The 25,552-nt window shown below is 46.7% G+C and overlaps 1 protein-coding gene across 2 annotated transcripts in view; it reads left to right on the top strand.

The window, feature by feature from the left end:
• Nucleotides 1-25,552, top strand: part of ASTN2 (astrotactin 2) — a 598,062-nt gene that overhangs the window by 419,584 nt on the left and 152,926 nt on the right. For both annotated transcript variants that reach the window (XM_090021411.1, XM_090021412.1), the window contains one exon: nt 16,020-16,285. In XM_090021411.1, the coding sequence (XP_089877537.1) occupies nt 16,020-16,285 (266 nt within the window). The remainder of the gene's footprint in view (nt 1-16,019; nt 16,286-25,552) is intronic.

Genomic DNA, 25,552 nt, shown 5'->3' on the forward strand with positions numbered 1-25,552 from the left:
TGCTATGATACTTGAAGACCCCAAACTGACTAGCTCCCCTTATGCTCAGAGTTTCTAATAATGGATATATAGGCTGCCATCAAAACCCCTGCAAATAAAGAAAGCTGATCAGAAGCCCATGACCTCAGCACAGTGGGTTCTCAAATTAATTTAGACTTGAGGTCCCCATCAAAAAATGCCAGCTCTTAGCTTTTGCTTGTTTATTTTTACTACAGAAACAATTACAGCAGCTCTTCTGGTGCAAAGAGCTCAGAAGGGCCACGACAGGTCAGACATGTTTTTGACACTGTGGGTTTCTATTTGAAACATCTGGGTTTATGTTGTGAATTGTATAGGTGTTGGCACACCTAACAGTACTAATATTGTGTGGCATCCTTGAAAGGATGGCATGAACCCTGGTTGAGAATCATTGTTCTAGCAAATATTCAAGTCGCTCTGTTCCAGTAACATATATTTTTGTTCTTGAATCAAAGGAGAATCATAAAATCATAGAAAATTAGGGTTTGAAGGGACCACGGGAGGTCGCATCTAATCTAGCCCTCTGCTCAAAGCAGGACCAGCCCCAACTAGATCATCCCAGCCAAGTCTTTGTCTACCTAGGTGTTTAAAACCTTCAAAGATGGCGTTTCCACCTCCTCTCTGGGTACCTGTTCCAGTGTTTTACTACTCTCCTAGTGAGAAAGTTCTTCCTAATATTTTACCTAAACTTCCCTTGCTGCAGCTTGAGACCATTGCTCCTTGTTCTGTTATGTTAGCGAGGAGTTAGTTAGGGTACTTCTGGAGAAGCTGGACGTGTTCAAGTCCGCTGGTCCGGACGATCTTCACCCTAGGGTTCTACAGGAACTGGCTGAGGTCATTGCGGGACCCCTGGCACGGCTCTATGAGCACTCATGGTGCTCTGGCGAGGTGCCGGAGGACTGGAAGAGGGCCAATGTGGTCCCTATCTTCAAAAAGGGAAAAAAAGAGGACCCGGGAAATTACAGGCCAGTTAGTCTGACCTCAATCCCGGGTAAGCTCTTTGAAAAAATTATCCTGGCACACATCCAGGAGGGCCTTGCGGGGGAATGCATGCTCAGGGGCAACCAACATGGGTTCATCAGTGGCAGGTCTTGTCAGACCAACCTGGTGGCCTTTTACGATCAGGTCACCAAATCATTAGACGCAGGGGTTGCTGTGGATGTAGTCTTTTTGGACTTCCGGAAGGCTTTCGACACTGTCTCTCACCCTGTCCTCATCAAAAAGCTGAGAGACTGTGGTGTCGATGCCCACACGGTCAAATGGGTCGCCAACTGGTTGGAGGGCCGCACCCAGAGGGTGGTAGTGGATGGGTTCTTCTCGACCTGGAAGGATGTGGGCAGTGGGGTTCCGCAGGGCTCGGTCCTCGGGCCTGCACTGTTCAACATCTTCATCAGTGACTTGGATGAGGGGATAGAAAGCACCCTGTTCAAGTTTGCTGATGACACTAAGATGTGGGGGGATGTGGGTGCACTAGAAGGATGCAATAGGCTACAAGCTGACCTTGACAGGTTGCAACGGTGGGCGGATGAGAATAGGATGGGGTTTAACACTGATAAGTGCAAGGTGTTGCACATGGGGAGGAAGAACCGGCACCACACTTACAGGTTGGGGAACTCTCCTCTTGCCAGCACGGAGGCGGAAAAGGATCTTGGAGTCGTCATTGACTCCACGATGAACATGGGCCGGCAGTGTGGGGAGGCAGTCAAGAAGGCCAATCGTACCCTATCATGCATCCACAGATGCATCTCGAGCAGGTCCAGGGAGGTGATCCTCCCCCTCTATGCGGCACTGGTCAGGCCGCAGCTGGAGTACTGCGTCCAGTTCTGGGCGCCACACTTCAAGAGGGACGTGGACAATATGGAAAGAGTTCAGAGGAGGGCCACTCGTATGATCAGGGGTCAGCAGGGCAGGCCTTATGAGGATAGGCTACGGGACCTGAACCTGTTTAGCCTCCACAAGAGAAGGCTAAGGGGGGACCTTGTGGCCTGCTACAAACTGGTCAGGGGGGATCAGCAGGTATTGGGGGAGTCCCTGTTCCCCCGTGCACTGCCAGGAGTGACCAGGAATAACGGTCACAAACTGGCGGAGGGTAAGTTTAGATTAGATATTAGGAGGCGCTACTTCACAGTCAGGGTGGCTAGGGCCTGGAACCAGCTTCCAGGGGAAGTGGTGCAGGCTCCTAGCCTGGGGATTTTTAAAAGGAAGTTAGATGAGCACCTTGCCGGGGTCATCTGACCCCGGTGCTCTTTCCTGCTAAGGCAGGGGGTCGGACTAGATGATCTACCTAGGTCCCTTCCGACTCTAGCTACTATGAAACTATGAAACTATGAAACTATGTGCCACCACTGAAAACAGTCCATCTGCATCCTCTTTGAACCTGGTTCAGGTAGTTGAAGGTTGCTACTCCACCCCAAACTAAATAAGCCCAGTTCCCTCAGGCTCTCCTCATCTCCTTTATAAGTTAGTAATTCAGGACCTTTGAGGCTTGGTGGAGGGGTTCTAATGGTATCTAGTAGCATATAAGCAATGCATCTGCTATATTACATTAGTAGGGTCCCCATTTTACAGATGGGGAACTGAGGCATACAGTGATTTTTTGTGGCTTGATTATGACTATGCAGGCGCTTTATAGATGAGATGGGTATAGGAGCCAGACTGTCTGACACTTAACCATTTGATTATTAATGCAGCCATACAGATTGGCTCTCTTCTTTGTGCATATGCAGCCACAAGGATTTAAAAACCTACCTCTGACCATGGGTTGTGCGCAGATTTGTGCTCCAAAGCCAAAGACTGAACCCGAATCTGCAGCACCATCCTCTGATTGGGGAAGTTATCATAAAATTTTGGAGTTCAGCAGTGTAGTCAGTCGGTGCACTTCTCTAGGGAGTAGGGACAAGCCCTGAGTTGAATCACAAGGGGAAATGAGATCCATTGCGTCCTTACTAGCTTCGCTCTTCGTGCCCCGGTGACAGTAGAGTGCTGAGGACATCTACTGAATAGAGTGCCAGCACCCTCGGGGACGCGCATTCCCCAGAGAGGTGGCATTGTCTACGGTCATGTCTGTCTGGTATGTTGTAGTCCCACATCAGTCATTAATGTGCCCCTCCTCTCCCATCCCCCATTTCGGCCTAATTAGTGGTAGCCAGAAGTCCTTGTCTGAGGTGGTGTTGAAGGTCTGAACGTGACTTGGCAAGACCTTTGTGAATGTTCTTTGTGTGTTTTCCTAAAGTCTCTGAAATGACTTTGTTATTGGGAAAAGGACTGACTATCTGTTGTTTACCTGCAGAATAGCAGCAGGGCAAACTCCTTCCAGCCAATGGGTACATGAGTAAGGAAGGAAAAGCCCATAAGCTTTGCTAAAAACGTGATACTTATGGACTGACCTGACACCATCATGGCTGGAAGAGCTGGTAGACCAAAGGGCTTTGGCTATTAATGAATGCAGCCCTAGTCATGCATTGTCATGAGATGGTTGCTTTGGTGGCCCATGTGAAATGAGCTGGGGACTTGGCACAGAATGGATTCACATGGTACAAGACAGGCACTGACAGGCCCCAGTGGTGATGCTCTCAGTAGCAGCATTACGGGCAAAACAGGCCAAGGAGACCAAAGTCCCTTCACAGCACTGAAGTTTGTTCCTTTCAGGTAAGGGGAGGATAGGCATGTCAGCTTAGGCTCCGTGTGCAGTGCTCTCCAGGGAATGCACAAAGGACATCAGCATCTAGTGCAGGCTGGCAGTGTCCGCAGCAGCCAGCAAAAGCTTCTGAGGCTGGTCCCTTTCAACTATACTCATCTGCACTGCACATCAATAACAACACAGAATAAGGATTTAAAAATGAGGAAATGAGCTTTTAACTTGTGCTGTTGGGAGTGGGGGAGGCAGTATTTGCAACTGATTGAAAAAAACAAAACAGTGACGAAATGAGGTTGTAACTTGGACTGTATAGACCCAGTGCTACTAGGTATATGCCATGGAGACCTAGAAGTCCAGATCCAAAGTGATTTTGACCCAGCTAGGTGGAAAGACTCAGAGCTGGGAAGCTGCTGTTGCAGTGATGCAAGCAGGCAGAATTTGATGGCAATGAACTGTGGGCATGCTATGGAAAATCTATTGTACACGTGTCCATGCGTGTTGTGGAGGAGTGGGTTTAATATTGACCTTCCAGGATAAAGAGAGAGTGATCCTTGAGCTGCAGAGATGAGCCCTTGAAGCATCATTCGATTTGATGAGGCACAGTCCCGCAATCACTTGGAGAGAGCATGGGGTCCCATCTATGAGTGTACAGCATAAGGCTTCCATCCATCTCCTAATGAGCCAGGTGCAATGCAGACAGCAAGGGATGCACACAGCGAGGTCACAGTGCAGGCCTCAAAGGGCTCTAAAGAGCGAGCACCTTGTAAAGGTGAAGTAGGGAGTTTCTCCACTTTTGCCCCTTATAGGGGTTTATTTGTGTGGCTGCAAAACATTTCCCTGCTTTTCCCAGCCTGAACAGGCTCTTGGGCTGTGCTTATGGTTTGGCAGAGCTGGCTAAATTTAGTCCTATTGTCTGAGCCTGCTCTTCACTCAGAACAGGCTCCAGCATCCCAAGGACCGAGGCATGATTCTGTCTCCCAGACATCTTCCTTGTGCTTTCTATAGGATGGGCCCAAGGGCATCTGGTGCCCTTGTAACCACAGACTCCATGCCTGAAGTAGGGTGTTTGTGTCCGAAAGCTTGCAAAGAACAGTTCTTCCAACTATTTAGTTGGTCTGTTAAAGTTATCACATCTACCCAAAGACCCTTATCTGCCTTGAAAATACAGGAAGAGGGTGTTCTCACTAAACTGTAAAATCACTGTGCCTTGCTTTCATCAAGGACATCTTGGTGTTGTGGACCCCCAGGGGTGTGCTCTGCAGGTGCTTAGGCCCTGCCCTGTGTTCTGTAGCCAGAAACCAGTTTGTCTGTGAAATTAAGAGCAAATACACAGTTGCTGCTAAGCTTTCCTGACATTCCACAGCCCACATCATTGAGAAGTGTGGATTCTCTGCAGGAAGCCTGCTCTCGTGGTTTCTTTCTCAATTTGTTCCTGCCTCTACACATCACCATGTCAGGTCTGGCTGCCTTTGAGTTTAACAGGGACTGTAATGCAGAGCACACCCTTTCAGGAGTGTTGCCCTCCAGCTGCACAACAGCTACCACACAGGTAGCATCACTGAAAGGTCTCACTGCTGCTCTTCATATTGTACAGGCACGTACATAAGACTGTAGGTGCCCTGGTGAGCTCTCTGTGGATACTGTCTTTTGGCTTTCATGGCAGAACTGAGTGATGTTTGTTCATAATTAACAGTAGACAGGGTTGAAGCATACCCTGAAGGTTACTGTGCTCCTGACCCTAGAAAGGCCTGTTCCCAGGACTGAGCAGGGGTCCCTCTCTATGGTCTGGTTTGGCCTTGCCCTCTCTGTGGAGGCTGCCAAGGAGGAAGTGCCCACTGGGGTGGATTTCATGATGTGGATGGTTTAGTCACTGGGATCTGGCCAGGCCCATCAGCAGTAAAGTTCAGTTGCTTGGCTGGATGTGAACCCTCCAGGGCATACTTCTAGTCTTGAGCAAGGCACTCCTAAGTCAGTCTGAGATGATGGCATGCCTATTGTACCATTGCCTCCTTCCAATTAGTTTGCTATTGCTCTTCATGTGCTGCTTATTCCCCTTCCCACCCTCAGTTTCAGGGACTTGGCTGTATCTCTTCCACACACGGATAACAAGCTGACGCATTCACAAGGCATGTGCAGAGGCCCGTATCGCATCTATACAAGGGGCTCTTGCAGCTCACAAACGCAGGTCCCGCACAATGAAGGCACCAAAGCTGAGTTTGCCCGGACTCAAGGCACATGGCCGTAAATCACTCCTTCCCTTCTGAAGATTTTGTAAACCTCAGGACTGTGATCAACCCAAGCTCAAGGCTTCAGAGGCTTCAAGGTACTTGAGCTTTGATGTTCTTGACCCGAGAATCATCATTCTTTAAAACCACTAGAGGGCACCAGTCACTTACAGAAAGCGGCTTAATTATGTGCCCCGGCCAAGAGACACTTGAAACGAAGCTGGGTGCACACACACATCCCTGCTGTTGCTCACATGTGTGCATGCACACTGTGTGCACACTCATTTTTCTTCCTCTCTAATACACACATGCACAGAGTCCCCTCGCTCTCTTTCCTATTCTGATGTGCTTATCCTGCTGCACACAGGCACATGCATTCAATGTTCCTGTGCACACACGTGCATCCTATTCTGGTACACAAAAATATTCCTCCGTGCTCATGGCTCACTTTCCCACTCACCTTTGTGCCACCCACGCCTTCCTCCTCCCCCTGCACCTCACCTCCATTTAGTCACTTTTACGCAGGCTGTACCCATGCATAGACAGTTTACAGTTTCAAGGTCTTTCCAAGGATCAGGTTAATTCTGTGGTAGCTCAGTTCCCCCATCTTGAAGGAGCTTATACAGAGCCCAGCCTGTCCTAACAGGCCACGTGCGTGCGCTCCGTTCAGCGTGATCCAGCTAGCTGTGTGGTTTGTTCAGCATAAATATTGCAAGCCCTTATTATTGTTATTTATTGAGCTCTGACAGCATGCTCAGCACTATGCAGCTATTGTACAGGCACATACATAAGACTGAAGGTGCCCTGGTGAGCTCTCTGTGGATATTGTACTCAGGCTTTTGTGGCAGATCTGAGTAATGTTTGCCCATAACTAACAGCAGACAGAGTTGAAGCTGTCAGAGCACTTCATGGCTCTGTTGGTTACTGCTCTAACAATGTCTTGGTACAGGAGAAACTCCCAGGCAAACACATCCATTGATTTTCTTTCTAACTCCCTTTAGATGAATTTGCAAACAAATGGGATATTATTCCACTAAGTAATAAACTGGCAGCTGATGCAGTTGAATATGTATTGCCCATGCATCCTCACTCCCCATCACATACTGGCAGGTGGTGCTCTCCCTCTACTGGGCTGCCAGCGGGTCTGCATTCAGAGAGAGGTGGATGAAAATTGTTAGGTCTTTGAGATGAGGTGCAAAACTGAGATCCCAAATCTAGTTAAGATCCACACGCTTTTCACCAACATTAGTGGTGGCCTAGGGAACAATCCCAATCTGTGTTACCATGAGTCTCCCTCCTTAAATCCCACTACTCTTTCAGTTAGATGTTGCAATTTTCTTTCAGTTCTGTTTCAGACTCTTGAGCTGTTAAACAGGTGCCCCATTCCAGCCCAGTGAAACTGCGGTTTTTAGGAGCAATTCCTGCTTTTGGATGCTTTAGAACAGGAGGCACTGTAAAAAATGTAGGACCGTTATCAAGCCCATTATCTGCTTAAGGATCTTATGTCACAAAGTGCTTACATGCATAGGACTTTTAGGTAATACCCTTTTGTTATTATTTCATGAATAGTATTACTGAGCATCCTCTGTCATCCCAGCACGGGGGGGATGCTGTCTATAGAAGATAAGTTCTGCATCTTCAAAGGCCAAGTCTCAACCAAGGACCCTAGAAGGCTGCACAAGGCTTATTTGTCTTTAATGTGGACCATTTAAAACCACTGTGGGAGTACACACGCACAGAGGTCTGTATAAGAGTAGCCATTCAGTTATCTGTGGACACTTCCTGATGTGGTACACGCCTGTACTTATGTAAAGCTTCATGCTAAGCAAAAGGCCATTATTTTATTTTATTTTTTACATCGTTCAGACAAATAAACAAACTAATAACTCCCACAAGTTGCCGTGATGCATCTAACCACATCCGTGGCACCCTGCTTACAAACAGATGTTGCTGGGATTCATTGAGTCGCCAGGAGCATTAGCAAATAAATAAAATCAAATAAAATGAAATAAAATAAAATAAAGCATGTACAGATGGAAAAGTAGATAAGGAATTGCTCATTCATCGCATTTGAACGACTGTATTTCAGCATCCTGTCCGTAGACCTCTTCACTCCGAAGAAAGTTTCCATATGTCAGGTTTTGAATTGACACAAAAGTGGTCACCCTCAAAGACCTTGTCCCACTAGAGCACAAGTTATGTCATGTCCTCTGAGAGCAACACTGTGAGTATTAATACTTTGGGAAATGGTACCGTACTGTAGAAAAACCCACGTAGTATAGACCTGTATAGTAAAACTGAGTTACTTATTTTGGACCTGACCCAATTTCCATTTAAGACAATGGGAGTGTTTCTGTTGGCTTCAGCGGAAGCTGGAGACGGCATTTCAATGCTAAATTGCAGAGTCTGGTTTTGATCCCATTTAAGCCAATGGCAAAACTCCCATTGACTTCACCAGTAATAGGGTTGGACCGTAAGTGTTTTAAATTAAGGAGGAAGCCTGTCAGCTGGGCCCCAGCAGTAATGATGCTTAGGAATATCACACAGAAACTAGAAACAAAAGACAAACTGAGCCTCCAGGCATAAGAAGGGCTTCCTCAGTTCACAGCAGAGTTTGTCTTGCAGGGAGAGAGTCTTTTCCTACGCACATAAGTGGCTACTTATACAAGTAGCCCCATGTATCTATGTGAGTCTAATCTGGAAGCAAACTTATGTTGCTTGCTCTTCTGGGCAAACCTGTTTTCCAGAGCTGAGGTGCTGGGTGGTTTCTGTAGCAGGGTTGAAAATGGTTCACTCCTTCTACACTTCCATTTTTCAGCACCAGTTGGATGAACAACAGGGAGGGTTTGTTGTCTGCACTTGATTATTTCCTTAGCACAGAAATTGACTCCAAGGAGAGAAAAATCTGAAACCAAGACCTGAGTCCTCTGACTCTAAATATGTTTCTACTCAAATTAATGCAATAAAGTGATTGATTCCCTTTCCATATTCTTTCTCACCTGTGAACACTCATTAGAATCCCTGTAGGTTTCTGGCATTGCAAATCATCCTTCATACTGAATTGAAACTTGTTTTAGAAAAAGAGAAAGGAAGAAAAATCAAACAACTTGCTCATTCTTCTTTGGCTAACATTGTTATGACTAGGTTCAGGAGCAAAGCAGGCCTAGTGTAGAGGGTGAGCTCCACAAAACCTGGCATTCTCCTCCCTATTATTTTGCTGGGCTCTGGTGAACACCAGGTGAGGATGAAATGCACAGAGAAAGACTGCTGTCAGAATGGCTCTGTGGTTTTTCAAGGGAACCATCATTTTCTGAAGGTGACTTTGGTCACTTTGAACGTACCCGATGATTGTCTTGATTCATAGTGTTGATTTACCAGAGGTGTTTGCAAACCTACCCCTAGTAGGCGGACACCATTTCCATTAGAACATGTTGTCAGTTCTCTTTCTCTCTTTCAATATTTGGCCAACTTGCCATAACTCCTAGGAAGAGGAGCAGTTCATAGGGTGATGGGTTTTGTGACATGTTTGCTAAGAAGTTGCCTGAGATGCCTAGCTTATTTCACAAAATTGTAACCCAATACTGGTGACCAAGGCATTGCCACTTGGGGCTTCAGGAGGGTAGCAGCTGCATAGTAAAAGGGTCTGGAATACTTTCTCAGTCTGCTGAGCAATCTACGCTTCCAATCATTTGGTCTGCAATGGCGCCTCAAATTGTTTTAGTATTGATCAAATATTAGTCAAAAGAACATTGAGCAATAAGTAGGAGCAACCCCTTCCACCATAAGGGTCTCGGTCTACAAAATGATCCCATGCTCTAAAGCAACTTTTCTCAATCCGTGGGTCATGACCCCAAAATGGGTTACAAAAATATGAAAGGTTTGTGAACAAAATTTCAAAATGGGTTATGTTTTAAAGGAGAAAAACATGGGAAACAGTGGGTTTTCCTTTGCAGACTGGTAGAATTGCAGTTGGGGTCAGGAATGAGGAGCACTGGCAGGGCCAGGTGGCTGTTTTCTACGTTAACTATTTACTGGGTCAGGACTGGCCATTGATGTTTACAAATGGACCCCGGTACAAAATGGTTGAGAACCACTGCTCTAAAGTAGGAATTTGATTATAATAAAGACAAGTGAATACATTGCCCTGTTTCTGCTTCACCCCCAGAGAAAGCTTTGTTAAGTCTCTCATGAGTCACCTGGTCTAGAGCAGCGGTTCCCAGTCTGTGGTACGGGTACCACCAGTGGTACACAGACAACCTGTCAGATTTATTATAATTACTTCATACGGCAATAATTTGCTTGTGGTACTTAAGATTGTATTATTTTAAATTGGTGGTGTGCAAGCTCAGAGGTTGGGAACTGCTGGTCTAGAGATTTTTTTTTTCTTGAGGGTCCAGGGTGAGCTTGCTGCATAATCAGGGCTGGCCGACCCGTGGGTAACCTCCCTGATCTGCTGCAAGATATTGCACAAGCCTAGAATGATCACTTGGCCTTTGAGGAGTAGTTGGTCAGCACTTGGAGTTTCTTTAATGGTTGCAGAGTGAGATCTTATCACTTCCCACAGGAACATTGTGGCCTCTTCCAAAGAGAAATTGCTCTGACCAAGATCTGTGTCAGCCATGAAAAATGTGGGAAGAAGACACATTTTCACTGGTCAGGTGTGGGCAGAAATGGGCTGCAGTTGTCTGGGAATGATTTGGTTGGTAAACAAGAATCGGGAACTTTTCCAAAGGGAGACAGTGTCTTGATGTGCAAAGGAAAGTCTTAAACTTCTGTTTTTTTTCCCCTAAAACTGGCTCAAACCCTCTTGGCACTGCTCTGCCAATAGCCTTCAACCCCCTGTAGGGCAGGAGCCATTGAAAGCAACAGGGGTATTTATGGTCCACTTGATCCTTGGATGCCATTGAAATTTCCTTTCCCTATATGCAAACAAGGACTGGGCTTCTTTTTTACCTCTTCGCATTTGGTGGTGAGGACTGACCACCAAAGGGCACCATACTGAGAAGGGCATGTCTCCATGCCTCTGCCCCCTGGAGCTTCCTTTGCACTTCACCTCCAACATCTGTCTTGACATTTTCCATGGGCTAGGGCAATGTAAGGTTGACACTATGGAATTAGCACACAGAATATGTTCTCTGAGCTGTTTCTTCTTGCAAAGGGAAGCTGTATTTCAAAACTGATGAAGCCTCAGTTATTGCTATTTTTATCAAACAAGAGCTCATCCTGCATTTGCAGAGGTGATGGTTCACCCACTTTATACCTGTCCCTTGAAGTGAAGGTTGGCTGAGCTGCATTTGTATTCCACGGTGCTAGAGGAAAGACAAACACTGGAATACAAACTCGCATTGGTTGGGGTATCAGCTGAGCATGAGACAGTGCAAGGGGACTGGCTGAATTCACGTCTTAGGGTTCCCATGGGTTCCCTTGCCCACCCCATGTTGCTTTTCAAAGGGCCACTGAATTTAAATCAGAAGGACCAAGGGATATTGTTCTTGACTGTTCAGTCCAATCCTTGTGTGTATTACTCTTGTACCTAAGAGCACAACCACCATTCTGCCCGGTTCTGTAGGGAATGTATTAATAGTGGCCTTTCCAGCCCCAAAGTGCTTACAGCCTAAACAGAGAAGACAGTTAATGGACAAAAGAAAATGAGGCACAGAGAAGAGTGGGGAAGGGAGGGGAGGGGAAGGAAGGAGAGGAGAGCTGGCTTGCCCAAAATAGTGGCAGAACTGAGAAGGGAACACCAAATTTTGGATTCTCGGTCTATTCCTCTAGTGATAGGACTGGGCTATCTGTTAATCCCGGGCTGTTTTCAAGTGCCTTTCCTGAAGATGTGCAGTGCGGGATGTGGTTTTCTATGCTGTGCTCCCAGGCCTTCCCACCCTGTACCTTCCAAACATTTATTTTTTTCCTACTCAGGATGATAAGGTTTAGCTGTGAAGAGTTGAATTTCCATTTTGCCAGATACTGATAGACGGCTCACTGCATCCCTTGACAATAGATATAGCAGGGTGACTCAAATGACATCCTGGGAACTTTCTAGCTATTCTAGGTATAGATGCCAGTCTTCCCTATGTTGCCTCGTCAGTGTATGTCAACCTGTACTAGGGCGACCACGCATAGGGGATAAAAGGATGTTCTGTTTCCATAACTGATTCAGTTGTTAGACCGAGGAAACTGCCTAGACAGCCAAATAATGCCATGTATCGCCAGGATTTTGTGCATGTATGATTTGGAGAGCTGTCTGCGAGATAGTAGCCACAAACCACTGTAGGCCTGTTCTTCCAAAGGGCTACTCAGTGACAGTCTTCCCTCAGTCTCCACCTTCTAGCAGACCTTACATCATGGCCTTTAGGTGGTGATTTATGGACACCCACAACCTTTATGTGGTGATGCTTTTCAGAACCTCTCTGTCAAACTAGCAAAGTAGAGAAGGAAGGCTCTGATTCACATTGCCAGCACCCTAGCTCAGGACTAGCTCCTCTTCTGTTCTTGTTCATCCCAGATTTGCTTCATATTTTCTTTCCATCACCACTCACAAACTTCCCTCGCCGTGGTTTCTGTGGTATCACTATCTGGAAGTTGATATATAAGACTGAGACTAGAAATGTCTCTTCCTCTAAGGCCACTCAGCAGTTATAGCCAAAAAAAGAGGAAGAGAGGACCCTTCCCACTCCCCACCCCTCCACTTAAATTGTGTCCAGAAGTAGGAAGAGCGGCTCCCACCTCCCTGAGCCACTCAGTTTAGCACAGCTTCATGGTTTTCTCTTACAAGGCTTCAAATCGCCTGGAGTCACCTTTCAAAAGCATAATCCCTCTGGTAACCAGTTCCAACTTTCTTTTTACATGTCTGTGTATGCTGCCGTCTCCACAGATGCTGAGATACCTCCTTCGCAGCCTTGTTTTGTTTATCTTAGCAACTACCCTGCTTTAATCCCACTGAAAGATCGGTTAGTTGGAATTTGCTCACTCTTCCTGCAATGCCTTTGATCCCATGCACACAAGCATTCGCTGACAGCCAGACAGAGGAGGCGGGGCTGCATCCCTGGCCCAAGGGCTTGCAAATAATGAATGAATCCTGTGTTTATTTGTATTTCTAATTGACATGCGCCTTGCCAGATCAGCTGTGTGTTACTGCAAACTGAGAACATCTAAGCGACCTTCTTTCTTTCTCAGCTTATTCCTTGGGGCCAGGTGGCTGATGCCAGTGGGCTCTGTCCTTCTTTCCCACCCTTCTCCTCATGGCACAGGGCTGAGTGTTCTTTTTTTTTTAATCCTTCATTTTTCACTGCTCCTATGTACACTCATTCTGGGTGTGGAGAAGTAGAGAAGTGTTTCTCCTGTACATGCCTCCAAAATGCAGATAGGCTGTGAGAGTCTAGGCTGTCTCCCATGGAGCTTCCCAACCGGGAGCCTCTCATAGACACGAAGCTGCAACCTTAACTGATATTTCAGACTCAGTAGGTGGATGGAGGGGTGAAACCAGGAGTGGTTCAGTTGACCCCCCCCCCAACCCATTTGATTCCTGCTGCACCCAAACTTTAAAACCAACTTCCTGGGAGGAGCAGTGGCATTTCTACTCAGGCAGCACAGAAGCAGTCAATTGACTTCATGGCTCTTTAAAATCTACTTGATTCCTGCTACTTTCACTCCACAGGGAGTAATGACCCTTTTTTTCTTTTTTACTGGTCTTGATCGTTCCACTATCCTTTCTGTTGTAATTTTGCTGTCTGTAATGCCTAGTAATGCCTAGTAATACCTCTCTTCTGTTTCACAGCCCTGCTGTCTGTTCTTAGCTGTAGCTAAAAACCTTAACTCAGGTATAGTAATACTAACCCAGGCGTAGATGTGACCGACTGAAATACTGGAGGCACTATCAGGAGGCTCAAGATGACTAGATTTTGTTTTACAAATCTGAATAAGAGATGTACATTTAACTATAATGACTTACAGGACAAAAGAAATAATAACTGTTGACTATTTTGACTGTTTTTTCCTAGTGTGTTGGGTTTTTTAAACTAAGTATATCATCCACATTCCAGTAGAGTTTATATTTGGTTTTGCTTTGATCTTAAATTGAATAATATAGTTGTAGGCCCCCTAGCATATTTGTAAAGCTTTTAGTTTCTTCTTAACAAGAGCAAAATAAGTGTTGTGTTATCTGTGAAGATACACCACACCATCTGCGCCCCGCTTTTCAAAATCCTAGATCTGCCCATGGGTGGAAGCTTGCCTCTGCTTTCAGAGAAGAGTCCACTCTCTGGCAGAGCAAATGCATGAAGTCTGTTCTCAGTTTGTCACTTGGCTCTTATTCATGCAAAGCTGTCATGGGCCTTGGCAAGACTTTGGCCTAAGAAGGAACTAAGGGAGGGTTTCAAGATTTATCTCCTCGGAATTAGGACTGCCAGAAAGTTGTGCAATGGTTGCAAACAATTCAAAATGTTTTAGAAAAAATCCTGTAATAATAACATGATTATTAACAACAGCCTGCTGCACCTCCACGGGCCTTTTCATTAGACAGCCTCAAAACGCCGTGCCTTGCTCACTGAGTTTTGTGCCCATTGCAGCACAGGTAATGCTACAGTCTTCATGAATAAGCAGGATGTTCTTCTACGCTAAGCATCAGGCTTAACACAGAAGCAGTGCCCTGGTTTTAACTTGGTTTGTCCCATCCCGAATTATGTGTTGAATGTATATATAAATACTTATACCTGGGTTTGACACATAGTTTCACCCAGTGATGTGGCTGTCCTGTGCAGTGGGGTGGGGGGTACTGGCTGGTGGCAGCTTGGTACTGGAAGAGAGCACTCTGTGGGTGGCAAGTGTGTACCAGTCACCATCCAGCCAGCAAGAAGACCAGTTCTGTGGCCAGTCCACCTCACTGATGAGAACCTTATTTCTGAGGTTTAACTTATTTCCCTATCCCCTTCTATTTAGTGGTAGCTCCTTATTATGTCATCCATAGCACATAGCCAGGGGTCACAGAGCAGAGACAGGGCAGCCTTGACACCACATCTGTGGAGGTGGAGCAATTTTTGGAGCAAGTCTTATAATTTATTATATATTTGTAGGGAGTGGCCTTGACTTGGTTGCCTTTTTCTGTATTAGTAGTAATAGTTCGTCTCATGCTAGATGATAGGACTTGCTTCAGAACAAATAAGGATGCCTACCATCCCAAAGGGGAGCAGTTCTGTGTGCTGGGAAATACTTGGGATGTCATCTTTTCTGAGCCTAGCTATCTAAGCACCTTTTCTCTGATCCGCATGGGGCTTGGGCCATCCTTGTTTTGATGCACCCAAAAGACAAACGGAACTTGGCTGGAAATGCCTTGTTTCATTTTGTATGATTAAGATCTGAGCTGCCACAATCTCCTTGCAAATTGGGCTGAGTTTGTGAAAGGGTAAGAGCCTGCCTTGAAAGTCTGGGCTGGAGTTCAGGCTCTGGTGACGCAGCTTGTGCAGACTTACACTGTCCAGCTCAAGTGCAGGTAGCAAGATACACCATTATTCGAACCCCAGCCAGCTAGTTTAAAGTGAACCCTAACATACCACTGAAGTGACTGTAGTGTAGATGTATATCTGGATCAACTTCCCGTGACATCAGGGCATTATTGGACAAAACTATTCCTTAGCAGAGTCAGTTGCTCATTGGGCAACCATTGGCTTCATCAATATGGTTGATTGTTTGTTTTCTCATAAAAATTGTGAAACTGGAAATTTGCCATTTGATCCATTTGCAAAAGAATTGAGGGAGCGGGGAGGAAGAGACAGTTATGGAGGTGGGAAGACCAACAGCATACCAAATGTTTTGGGTTCCCAAACACCAAACATCTTTGGCTTTTGTTTCATGTAAAAAGTGAGGGGAAAAACAGCAAATTACACACCCACACCCACACTGTCATTTGTCTGGAAAGCAGTTACATTTTTTGACCACCTCTCCCCAGCTCTGACCTGAAAACCCTGTCATTCCCCTGATCTGCTTAACCTTCTCTCATATCAGAGTCTCAGCTTGGTCCCACATGACTGATACCGCAAGCAGCTGCAGTTGAATTTTGGCTTAGGCACAGATGATGCTTGATAAGACTGAGATTTATTGTGTGCATTTATTTTTTTCTTTCCCTCTCCCCTTCCCCAAACCAGAAACAACTGAACTTGGTAACAAGAAGGAGCTCAAGTCCATGCCATTTATCACCTACCTCTCAGGCCTGCTAACAGCTCAGATGTTGTCGGATGACCACCTGATCTTGGGTGTGGAGATTCACTGTGAAGAGAAGGGGCGCTGCCCCTCTACCTGCCACCTGTGTAGGCGTCCTGGCAAGGAGCAGCTCAGCCCTACCCCGGTACTGCTGGAAATTAATCGCGTGGTGCCACTGTATGCTTTGATCCAAGACAACGATACTAGGGAGGTGAGTGATGTTTGCAATAGTAACCTCTCTGCCTCCTTGCTTCTTCCCCCCATCCATCCATCTTGTAAGCTGTCAGGGGCAGGGACTCCTTATTTGATTTTAGTTTTTACACTGCTCAGCACAATGGGGTACTAAACCATGACCTAGGTTCCTAGGTGCTACCATCACAATATAAGATAGTGGTTCTCGATCGTTTTATATTTGAGATGCCTCTCATTAGATGCAAGGCACCCCTTGGAAAATGCTAGCTCTTAGTGTTCGCTCTTTTTTATTATGGAAAAGTAATAGAGCAGTTTTTTCTATTGCAAAGATCTCAGAAAGACCACAAAGGGTCAGAATGTTTTTAACATTATGGATTTCTATTTGAAATTGCTGCATTTATCATTTGAACTATGTTTTCACACTTTACAGTGCTAACATTGTGTAGGACTCCAGGGCACCCTTGAAAGGATCTCAAAGCATCCAATCCTGGCTAAGAATGTCTGGGATAAGTCTTTATCCTATCTATGTATCTCACGCCAGTTAGAATCTAAGGGCCCAGCCCCAAAAGGTTACTAAACACGTAATTCCCACATAGAAGCCTAAGTACTTTTTTGGGTCTGTCCCTGAGTACTACCCAAATTGTTCTTATTTCAGTATAACAGTCTGAATGTAACTTAGTGCCCATGTGCCTCATGTAACTCAGGAGAGTCCCTACCCTACAAGTCTCCCCCTCTTGTGTTCACTGTTTCTCTTGGATCTATGCATTCCTCCCTCCCTCCTTTCACCAGGATGAAGCATCCAAATCATTCTCTCAGCAAAAGCAACACAGAACAGCCTATGAAAAGTTTGTCCTCCTAGGCAGGAAGCAGAGCTTGAGATCTTTGTTGTGGACATTCCTGGGATTTGGGGAAGCGGGCACGGGGCCACCTTTACATTTCCCCTTGGGGTCTGGAGTCTTGCCTCTCAGATTTGGATAGGGAACACACCTGAGATTCTCAAAGCAGCCTAGCACCTTGCAGCCCTCATCTCTGCCCAACCACTGCAGGGGGAGTCTGGCCTGGGAACAGACCCCCGGGATTCACTCAACCAGCCGCTGGAGGTCACTGTTACTCTAATAGGTACAGGCGAAGCGTGGAGGTCAGCCTCCCCTCTGCAACACGGCTTCTCTCCTCTCTCGCTCTCATTCTGCAAATCCGGCAAAAACATAAATGTTAATCATATGTAGATTTATGTCCCGGATTCCCCATTCCTACCCCCTTACCCCCACCCCCTGCCCCATTCCCATATCCAAAAATGACAGACCTGCTTAAAGTCACTTATTAGCACCAAGCCTGCTCTTGATTAAGGGAGTTGGAGCGAGCCAGCGTGCAGCAGCTGTGGGTGGGACGAGAAGGGCTGCAGGTCTGGAAACAGTCCTGGCAAGTAGAGGTGTGACCACCGAGCATGAGCGCCCAGCCCCTTCCCCTACCCCAACATTGCATCCATCCCTCTTACAGGCTCCATCCACTGTTACCTCTGCCTCTCACTTTCCCTCCCTCTATCCCTTCATCTCTTCCCCCTGCCTCAGTCTCTCTTGGCACTGCAGTGAGCCCCGTCAGAGGGCAAGGGGTGTGGGAGAACGTGGGGTGGAGGGTGAGGGAGACAGTAAGTGCAGAGGGGGCTGGGGGATGGCCTGAGTCAAGATACAGTGCTGTGGGTATGGCAGACAGAGTGGAGATGCCGTATGCTACACAGAGATCCCATGGCGCTGGTGCACAGCAGCAGCTCACAGGCACATCCTTCCACACTTAGGGCAGGGATCAGGAAAGATTGGTGCCCTCTTCCTTGCCCCCCCCCCAGTTGTCACACAGAACCTCGCTGCTGGAGTGCAACAAGGGCAATGTCATCCTCCCAAAGCCAAAGCCAGGGCCAGGCCAGGGTTCATTTGTCCAGTGAGAGGCTCTGATTCCTAGTGCTGTTAGTTTGCTCCTTTTAGGGTCCCTATAATTTTTCTGTTGCAAGAGCCAGGTAATTCCTTTTGTATCCCCTCTCTCTATCCATGCCTGTCCCCTTGATTGCTCTGTTTATCCATTCTCTCTCCCACAGTGTGTTTGCATTGTTTCATTCTTCCTTTCTTTTCCCTTCACTGGTCTACTACCTCTTTCTCTCTGTTTCTTCCTTCCTTCCTTTTTCTGCAGACTCTTCCTATCTGTTATTTTTATCCTCCTAGTTCTAATAGCCCTGGATCCTCTGTTGAATGGGAGAGGTTCCTATTATTTTGGAGTCAATCAGCTACCAGCTTTGAGCCCCCAGTAGGAACTCGCAAGCACTACTGTGCAGAAAGATGAGGAGGCATGTCTCTGGGTGCCAGCATGGGTCAAAGTGCCAAGATGCTCTGTGTTGCCGTTGCAGGAGTGTTGGTGCACCAGGCACATTTCCTACTGGGGAAACAGCATGAACCCCATTGAAAGACAGAATTTGAGTTGATATGACCCAGAATGGACCTGTTATGCTGGGTTTGTTTTGCCACTGTGAAGAAATGCAGTGGACCTGGTCACAGCACCACAAGCTGAGTCTCTGCCTCAACGTGAAGTCAGTCAGTTGCAGCAAATGGACTCAGCTGGAAAGAATCCACTGCCCCCCTTCCTCTTCTCCCAGCCATTCATATAAGAATAGGGCCTTTCCGTTTCCCCTGGGTGAAGAGATGGCTAACCCATTTAAACACATTAGTAGGAGATGTGGAACCAGGCTGAAACCCAGCTTTCAGTTCCCTGTTTGCTTGTTGGGTCTTCATCACCATAGCATATCCTAGCACATGTGCAGAGAAAGTTCTGTGGACTGATTGTTTGATAGTAAATATACAGTTGTCCGTGTGCTACTTAACTGCAGTTGGTCAGAAAAGTCACATGATATGTACTTCTGTTGAATGCTCAAGCATTCACCATGCCAGTGCTTGGGTTTAAGTGTTTAAATCCTGCTTTCTGACATTTCCTGTGCATGAAACCTCAACATTTGCCTTCTACAAACATTTCTCCTGGCCAAACACGGCTCCTCCGGTGTCCGTGGAACACGAAGGTAGAAGAGAGTGAGCGTGGCTAAAGGACATTCATTTAAAGTTTAAATACTTGTGAAATGACTACCCCATGGCTATGGAAAAAGTAACATGGGGGTCTTTGGTAAAGGGCTTCTCAGTGGAAGGGCTGCCAATAAGATGAATACAGAGGGCATGATCGAGCTGCCTGGGGTGGGGCTGGTGAGTACACTGCCTTTTTCACTCTGTTGCCACTGTCCAACTTGCTTTCAAATCCGATCCACTGCCCTCCTTCTGGGTTGAGGCTGGCCTGACGTGAACAGGCAGAGAAGTTGTGACTGAGGCACATATTGGGGCAGTCTTCTGCAGGAGGTCTCTGGGGACCATGCCACATGCAGACTATGTCTGTACACATCTCCTCAACCCATTGAGGTCAGTTTTCACCCTGCAGGCACCATGATACTAGGTTTGAACAATGGTCTACGCATTCCAGGATCCTGTTTCGGACAGCTGTTAGTCACTGATTCTTCAAAGGAAGATGCAAGAAATTGTTCAATGTCAGGGCATGGGACCCCCTGAGGTTTGGCTCATGTCTTGAAGGACAAGTCTCCCATTATGCAACTTTATCCGGTCTCATGAAAAAGGTCCTCTGGATGTCTGGTGCAGAATGCTCTTGAATGAGCATGACAGACTTTAGGCAGCCCTGTGGAGAAGAGATATGTGACAGCTTTATGGTGTCCTCGATGCAAGTTCCAAAGCTGAAGAAAAGAAGAATTTCATCTGGCCTCAGAAAGGGCAGGGTTTCTACATGTGCCATGCCTGTACCATGTGGTGTAGTCATTTGGTGTCCTGGGCTTAGCCCATGCACCTTCAGCATTTCATTCCCACCCCATGTTGCCCATAGCAAAGCATCCATTTCTTGGGATGGGCAAGACGATACTCATTACATAGACCTTTCCTGGCCCTGATCCTGATCCAGATGAGCAACCATCTTCTCCAGTCTTGGTGGAACAGGGGGTCACTTCCTTTCTTTCTTTTTTTTTGGCAGTGAATTTTCCATGCAGCCTTCAGCTTTGAGTGTAGCCAGGAGAAAGAGGAGGGAGGCAAAGCCTATAATATCATTATTCTCACCTTTTTGCCCCTTTGACTCCTTAGCTCTCTGCAGCTGCATGATTGACTAACAGCCCAGCTCATGGTAATCATGGAGAGGCACAGGCTGAGAAAGAAAGAGCGAGACAGCAGGTTTGCATATTCTGTAAACCTCCAAGTCCCCTGGAATAGGCTATTAGAAACAGAGCCAGTCGGCTAACCCTGAGAGGCACCAGGAAGAAAACGGAGACGCCCTGCTCCTTTCCCGCTCTCCCCTCCCACTCTGAACATCAGCTCATAAATGATACCGAGACCTGGAAGACTTGGGGCGTGTGGGAATGCCGGTTACCTGCCAGACCCCACCTTCTGTAGGGACTGCCAGCAAAGCCATGCCGGTGCGGCGGTTCAGATGTGATACGCCAGGGGTGCACAATTTGATTTGCATCGTGCTGTCCCCCACCAAAACTCAAACAAACCCCCTCAAACCCGAGCTCTCACAACACAGCGCGGCCAGCTGCAGAAACACTTAGAGTGTGGTGTGGGGAGGGAGGAGAATGAGAGGAGATGAATCTTGTCCCCTCTGGGAAATGGATTCAAAGCTCTGTTGTTTGTATTTAAGGAGACAAATGGACATCTAGTTAGAATTTTAGGAGACCTCTGGGACCTTATTTAATTTAAAAATTGAGTAATTTCAGCATTAATCTTTAGCCACGTCCGCCTTGCAGCAAACAGCACAACACAGGACCCACAGGCTGAGCCTGCTGTGTGGAAGAGATGTGGATTCACTGGGTGTAGACACAGAAAGTCCCTCAGTAGTGTAGCTAGTCTCTTCCCAGCCAGGCCTTCCTGCCATCATAAGGGGACACAAGACTCTTTAGGGACTTCTTTTCTTTTTTGGCCCAGGATGCAGCAAGCAATAGTGACCTGGATGTAATGTATGAGACTATTCCTTTATTTCCTCTCCTGTGGGGATAGCTCACCCCACAGTGTGTGTACGTGTGTGTGCATGTCCGTGCATACATGTCCAAAACCAAGTCTGAGCTTTTACTACACTAACCATGCGACTGAGGATGAGGACTCTTTAAATGGTATTGGATTTTTCCATTGTGGCCTGTGATCTGATACTATTGCCTGCACTTCTGTCCTTGCTTGTGCTCATCTGGCCTGGAGCTTCTCCCATCCCCTCATGTCTCTGCATGGACCTAGTCTTTCCGGAGGAAATTTCTTCAGTTCAGCAAAATATACCTAATGCTGTAGTATCTCAGAGGCTTTAAACTAGCTAGGCTTATGGTCCCAGATGTAGTGGGACTCTCCTATTAGCACACTGAAGGGCTAGATCTGCATTACATCCTCAACCTTTAGGCAGGATGGTAAGCAGTGGTACAGCTAGTATCTGTTAAAGCAGTGGTTTTCTCTGCAGGGGGGTGCACAGACTGTGTCTAAGGGGTCCCCAAAAGTTACTATCGTTCAAAAGCGTGGGAATATTCATGCTTACAGTTCAAAGGGTCTGCACCTCCATTCAAAATTTCCAAAGGGGTCTGTACTTCCATTCAAAATTGTTTACCGGTCCACAAATGAATAAAGGTTGAAAACCACTGTATTAGAGGGATGTCCACCTGCTTTTCCACCCGGACAGGACATTACTGGGAACTTGATCAGTGAATATGATCTGCATTGTTAGCACCGTGCCCCCTTACCATTCTCTGAGCAAGTCTAGATGAGGCTGGCAAAAGCAATGTCAGCCAATCTCCCCTGCAAGTGGCAGGGCTGTTGTACCATAGCACCGTGAAGGGTTGGGGGTAAGAAATAAAGCTCAGCAACAAGAGGCATATCCACTTCCTATTTCAAAGCCTGAAGCCTTGACACCTGGCAACATCATCTCACTTGGCTCAGTAAGGCAAATGTTTAGCTACTGCCTGGGTGGGACAGTTCCAGAGGATGCCGTAGGAAATGGTGTAGGTGATGCAAGAGGAGGTGCTCTTCCTCCCAGATCAGTCCTGAGCTTCATAGAATCATAGAAAATGGGGGTTGGAAGGGACCCAGGAGGTCATCTAGGCCAACCCCTGGCTCAGAGCAGGACTATCCCTAATTAGATCATTCCAGTGAAAGCTGTGTCTAGCCCAGTTTTGAAAACCCCCAAGGATGGAGCTTCCACCACCTCTCTGGGTGACCTGTTCCAGTGTTTTACTACCCGCCTAGTGGGGAAAGTTTTCCTAATATCTAATCTAAACTTCCCTTGCTGCAACTTGAGATGGTTCCTTGTTCTGTCATCTGCCACCTCTAAGAACAGTCCATCTCCATCCTCTTTCAACCCCTCCTTCAGGTAGTTGAAGGCTGCTATTAAATCTCTCCTCAGTCTTCCCTTCTCTAGGCGAAATAAGCCCAGTTCCCTCAGCCTCTTCTCACAAGTCATGTTTCTCAGCCCTCTCACCATTTTCATTGCCTTCCAATGGACTCTCTACAATTTGTCCACATTGTTTCTGTAGTGGGCGGCCCAAAACTGAACACAGTACTCCTGATGTGGCCTCAGCAGTGCAGAATAGAGCGGAATAATCACATCCCTTGACTTGCTGGCAACACTCCTACCAATGCAGCCCAGTTTGCCATTCACCTTTGTTGCAACAAGGGCACGCTGCTGGCTCATATTCAACTTATTGTCCACTGTAACCCCCAGGTCCCTTTCTGCAGAGATCCTGCCCAGCCAGTCAGCCCCCCAGCCTGTACCGGTGCATGGGATTGTTACATCCTAAGTACAGGGACTTTGCACTTGTCCATGTTGAACCTCATGAGATTTCTTTTGTCCCAATCTTCCAATTTATCTATGTCACTCTGAATCCTAGCCCTACCCTCCAGCATATCTGCTACTCCCCCCCAACTCAGTGTCATCTGCAGATGTGCTGAGGGTGCACTCCATCCCATCTTCCAGGGCATTGATGAAGACATTGAACAAAATTGGTCCCAGGACCAACCCCTGGGGCACTCGACTTGATACCAGCTGGCAACTAGACATCGAGCCATTGATTAGTACCCTCTGATCCCAATGCTCCAGCCAGTTTTCTATCCACCTTACAGTGCATTCATCCAGCCTGTACTTCCTTAGCTTGCCTGAGAGAATGCTGTGGGAGACTGCATCAAAAGTCTTGCTAAAATCAAGGTATAGCTAGGACATCCACTGGTTTCCCCACATCCACAGAGCCAGTCCGAAGTTCATGCCCTTGTCCAAAACATGATGGTACTGCACTGCCTGAAGTTCTTTCCTTTACCCGACATGCAAACTCTAGAGGGTTTTGTAAGTCCTTCAGGGCAGAGGTGCTCTCCTACTTTTTCTTTCTACAGTGCCTGGCACAAGGGGCTGGAGGCTGTTATTGCGGTTGTAACAGTGATAATGACAATTAGCTAATAGGCATTTAAGCAATGGTTTCACCCGGGCTGTGACACTGATACAAGGACCATCAGGTATGATTGCTATCATCACACTTCCATGCCCAACTGTTCTTGAAGCTGAAGAGGAGGAATCCATTCCTTGTTATTTTGTGTGGGTTCTGCCACTGTTCTCACCACCAGTGGTAATTGCTCACCTGTCCCTGTGCATCGGCGATTGCAAAGCTCCCATCAGAGAAGATGATCCTTGAAAGTAGCAGTGAGAAAGCCAATAAACGGTGGTCAGAAAACTAAGCTGCATAAGATCTGTGAACACACAGTGATGCTTAATCACATCACACTTCTCCAGCTGGATTTTGCCTATATTTTGGAAATGCAGATGTCCCTAAGGAGAGGTCTCCAGCAGGCTGAAGTTAAAGTTGAATATATATGTACAAGTATGAGGACAATGACACACCGTTGGGAGTCCAGCACTTCTCTGAATCCACAAACTCACACCTTGGAACGCTCTGGAGTGAGGAGGAGGTGATAACGAAAGGATGGGAGAAGACCGATGGGTTTACCTGTGTCTATAGATTATCTTGGGAGCGTCCCCTCTGGGTCCCACAGGCCATTGCTTGAGCACGCCACCCCTTCCATCTCCCAGTTCCACAAGTTAATTATTTTCCCTGCTCATGTCTTAATTCACCCTGGAGTCAGATCAGACCTGAACATGGGAAACCAGCAGCATGTACCGAGGAAGGATAGCATGGGTTACAAGAGGTCTAAGCAAAACAGAGAATTCAGAGAAAACATCAAACTGGAGTCAGAGGACCTCAAACTGCATTTCCCAAGGACTTTTCTGACCTAGCCAGCAGGGATGGTTTACACAATTATGCTTTTTTGGCCTGATCTCTTCATGTCCATTTAGGAAAACAGACATTTGTGTACCATCCTATGAATCTTTTTTTTTTTTCTTGGAGACCATAGAGCTGGTCATGTGAGGGACTGTGAAAACAAAACAAAACAAAAACGCACACATACAAGCTACTGCAGCTCTTGCCAGTGTCCCTCCATCCAGTCTTGGGCCCTGATCTTTCCAGACTGCAGAAGACTGGTTGATCAGATGACTTGCTAAAGGGAAAGAAAGCAATCCATGTAGGTACATAACTTTCCCAAAGCGGAACTGAAAGACATGGCAAGTTAGTGCCAGTAATGTATTTTTTTCACAGACAAAGCTGAAAGGGAGCCAGAGTGACTGGAGACAATGTTTTTACTGTTGGTTTTTGTTTTGTTGCCTTTCAGTTTAATATCTGTTCATTGGCAGCCTTCCTATTCTATGCACCAGGCACATTTTAACAATTTGTGCATCCTGATATGGATCTTGCCCACATCCAACATGTTTTAACAAGGGAATTAATGGGCACATTGTAATCTTTCCTATTATGCTATAATAGGGAGCTTTGTAGTCTAGGTGTGGAAGCAAAGCCAAGTCACTAGGATGGGAATCTCAATGCTGTATGAAGGTTTGTTAGTGCTGCCAGGGTTTACAATGTCCTCTGCTACTCCCGTTGTTCTCATAAATAACAGAAACCAGTGTGTTGCCCATCCTGAGTCCTTTCCAGCATCCTGACCTTTCTGGTAAACTGCTGAAGTGCCTTCACAGGATGAACTGATGGAGATACTGCTCCCCAAGGATAGGCAGCCGGAGGAGAGGAGGGCGTGAGCACTAGACGATGAGGTCACCTGCCAACAGCAGTAGGGAAATATCATCCTTCTTTGCTGAGAACCTGGAGCAAGTTTGCAGACACCAGCTACATGATCCT

The sequence above is a fragment of the Crocodylus siamensis genome, chromosome 11 (assembly GCF_052110815.1).
Source record: "Crocodylus siamensis isolate JL-2025a chromosome 11, ASM5211081v1, whole genome shotgun sequence".
Taxonomy (NCBI): Eukaryota; Metazoa; Chordata; order Crocodylia; family Crocodylidae; genus Crocodylus; species Crocodylus siamensis.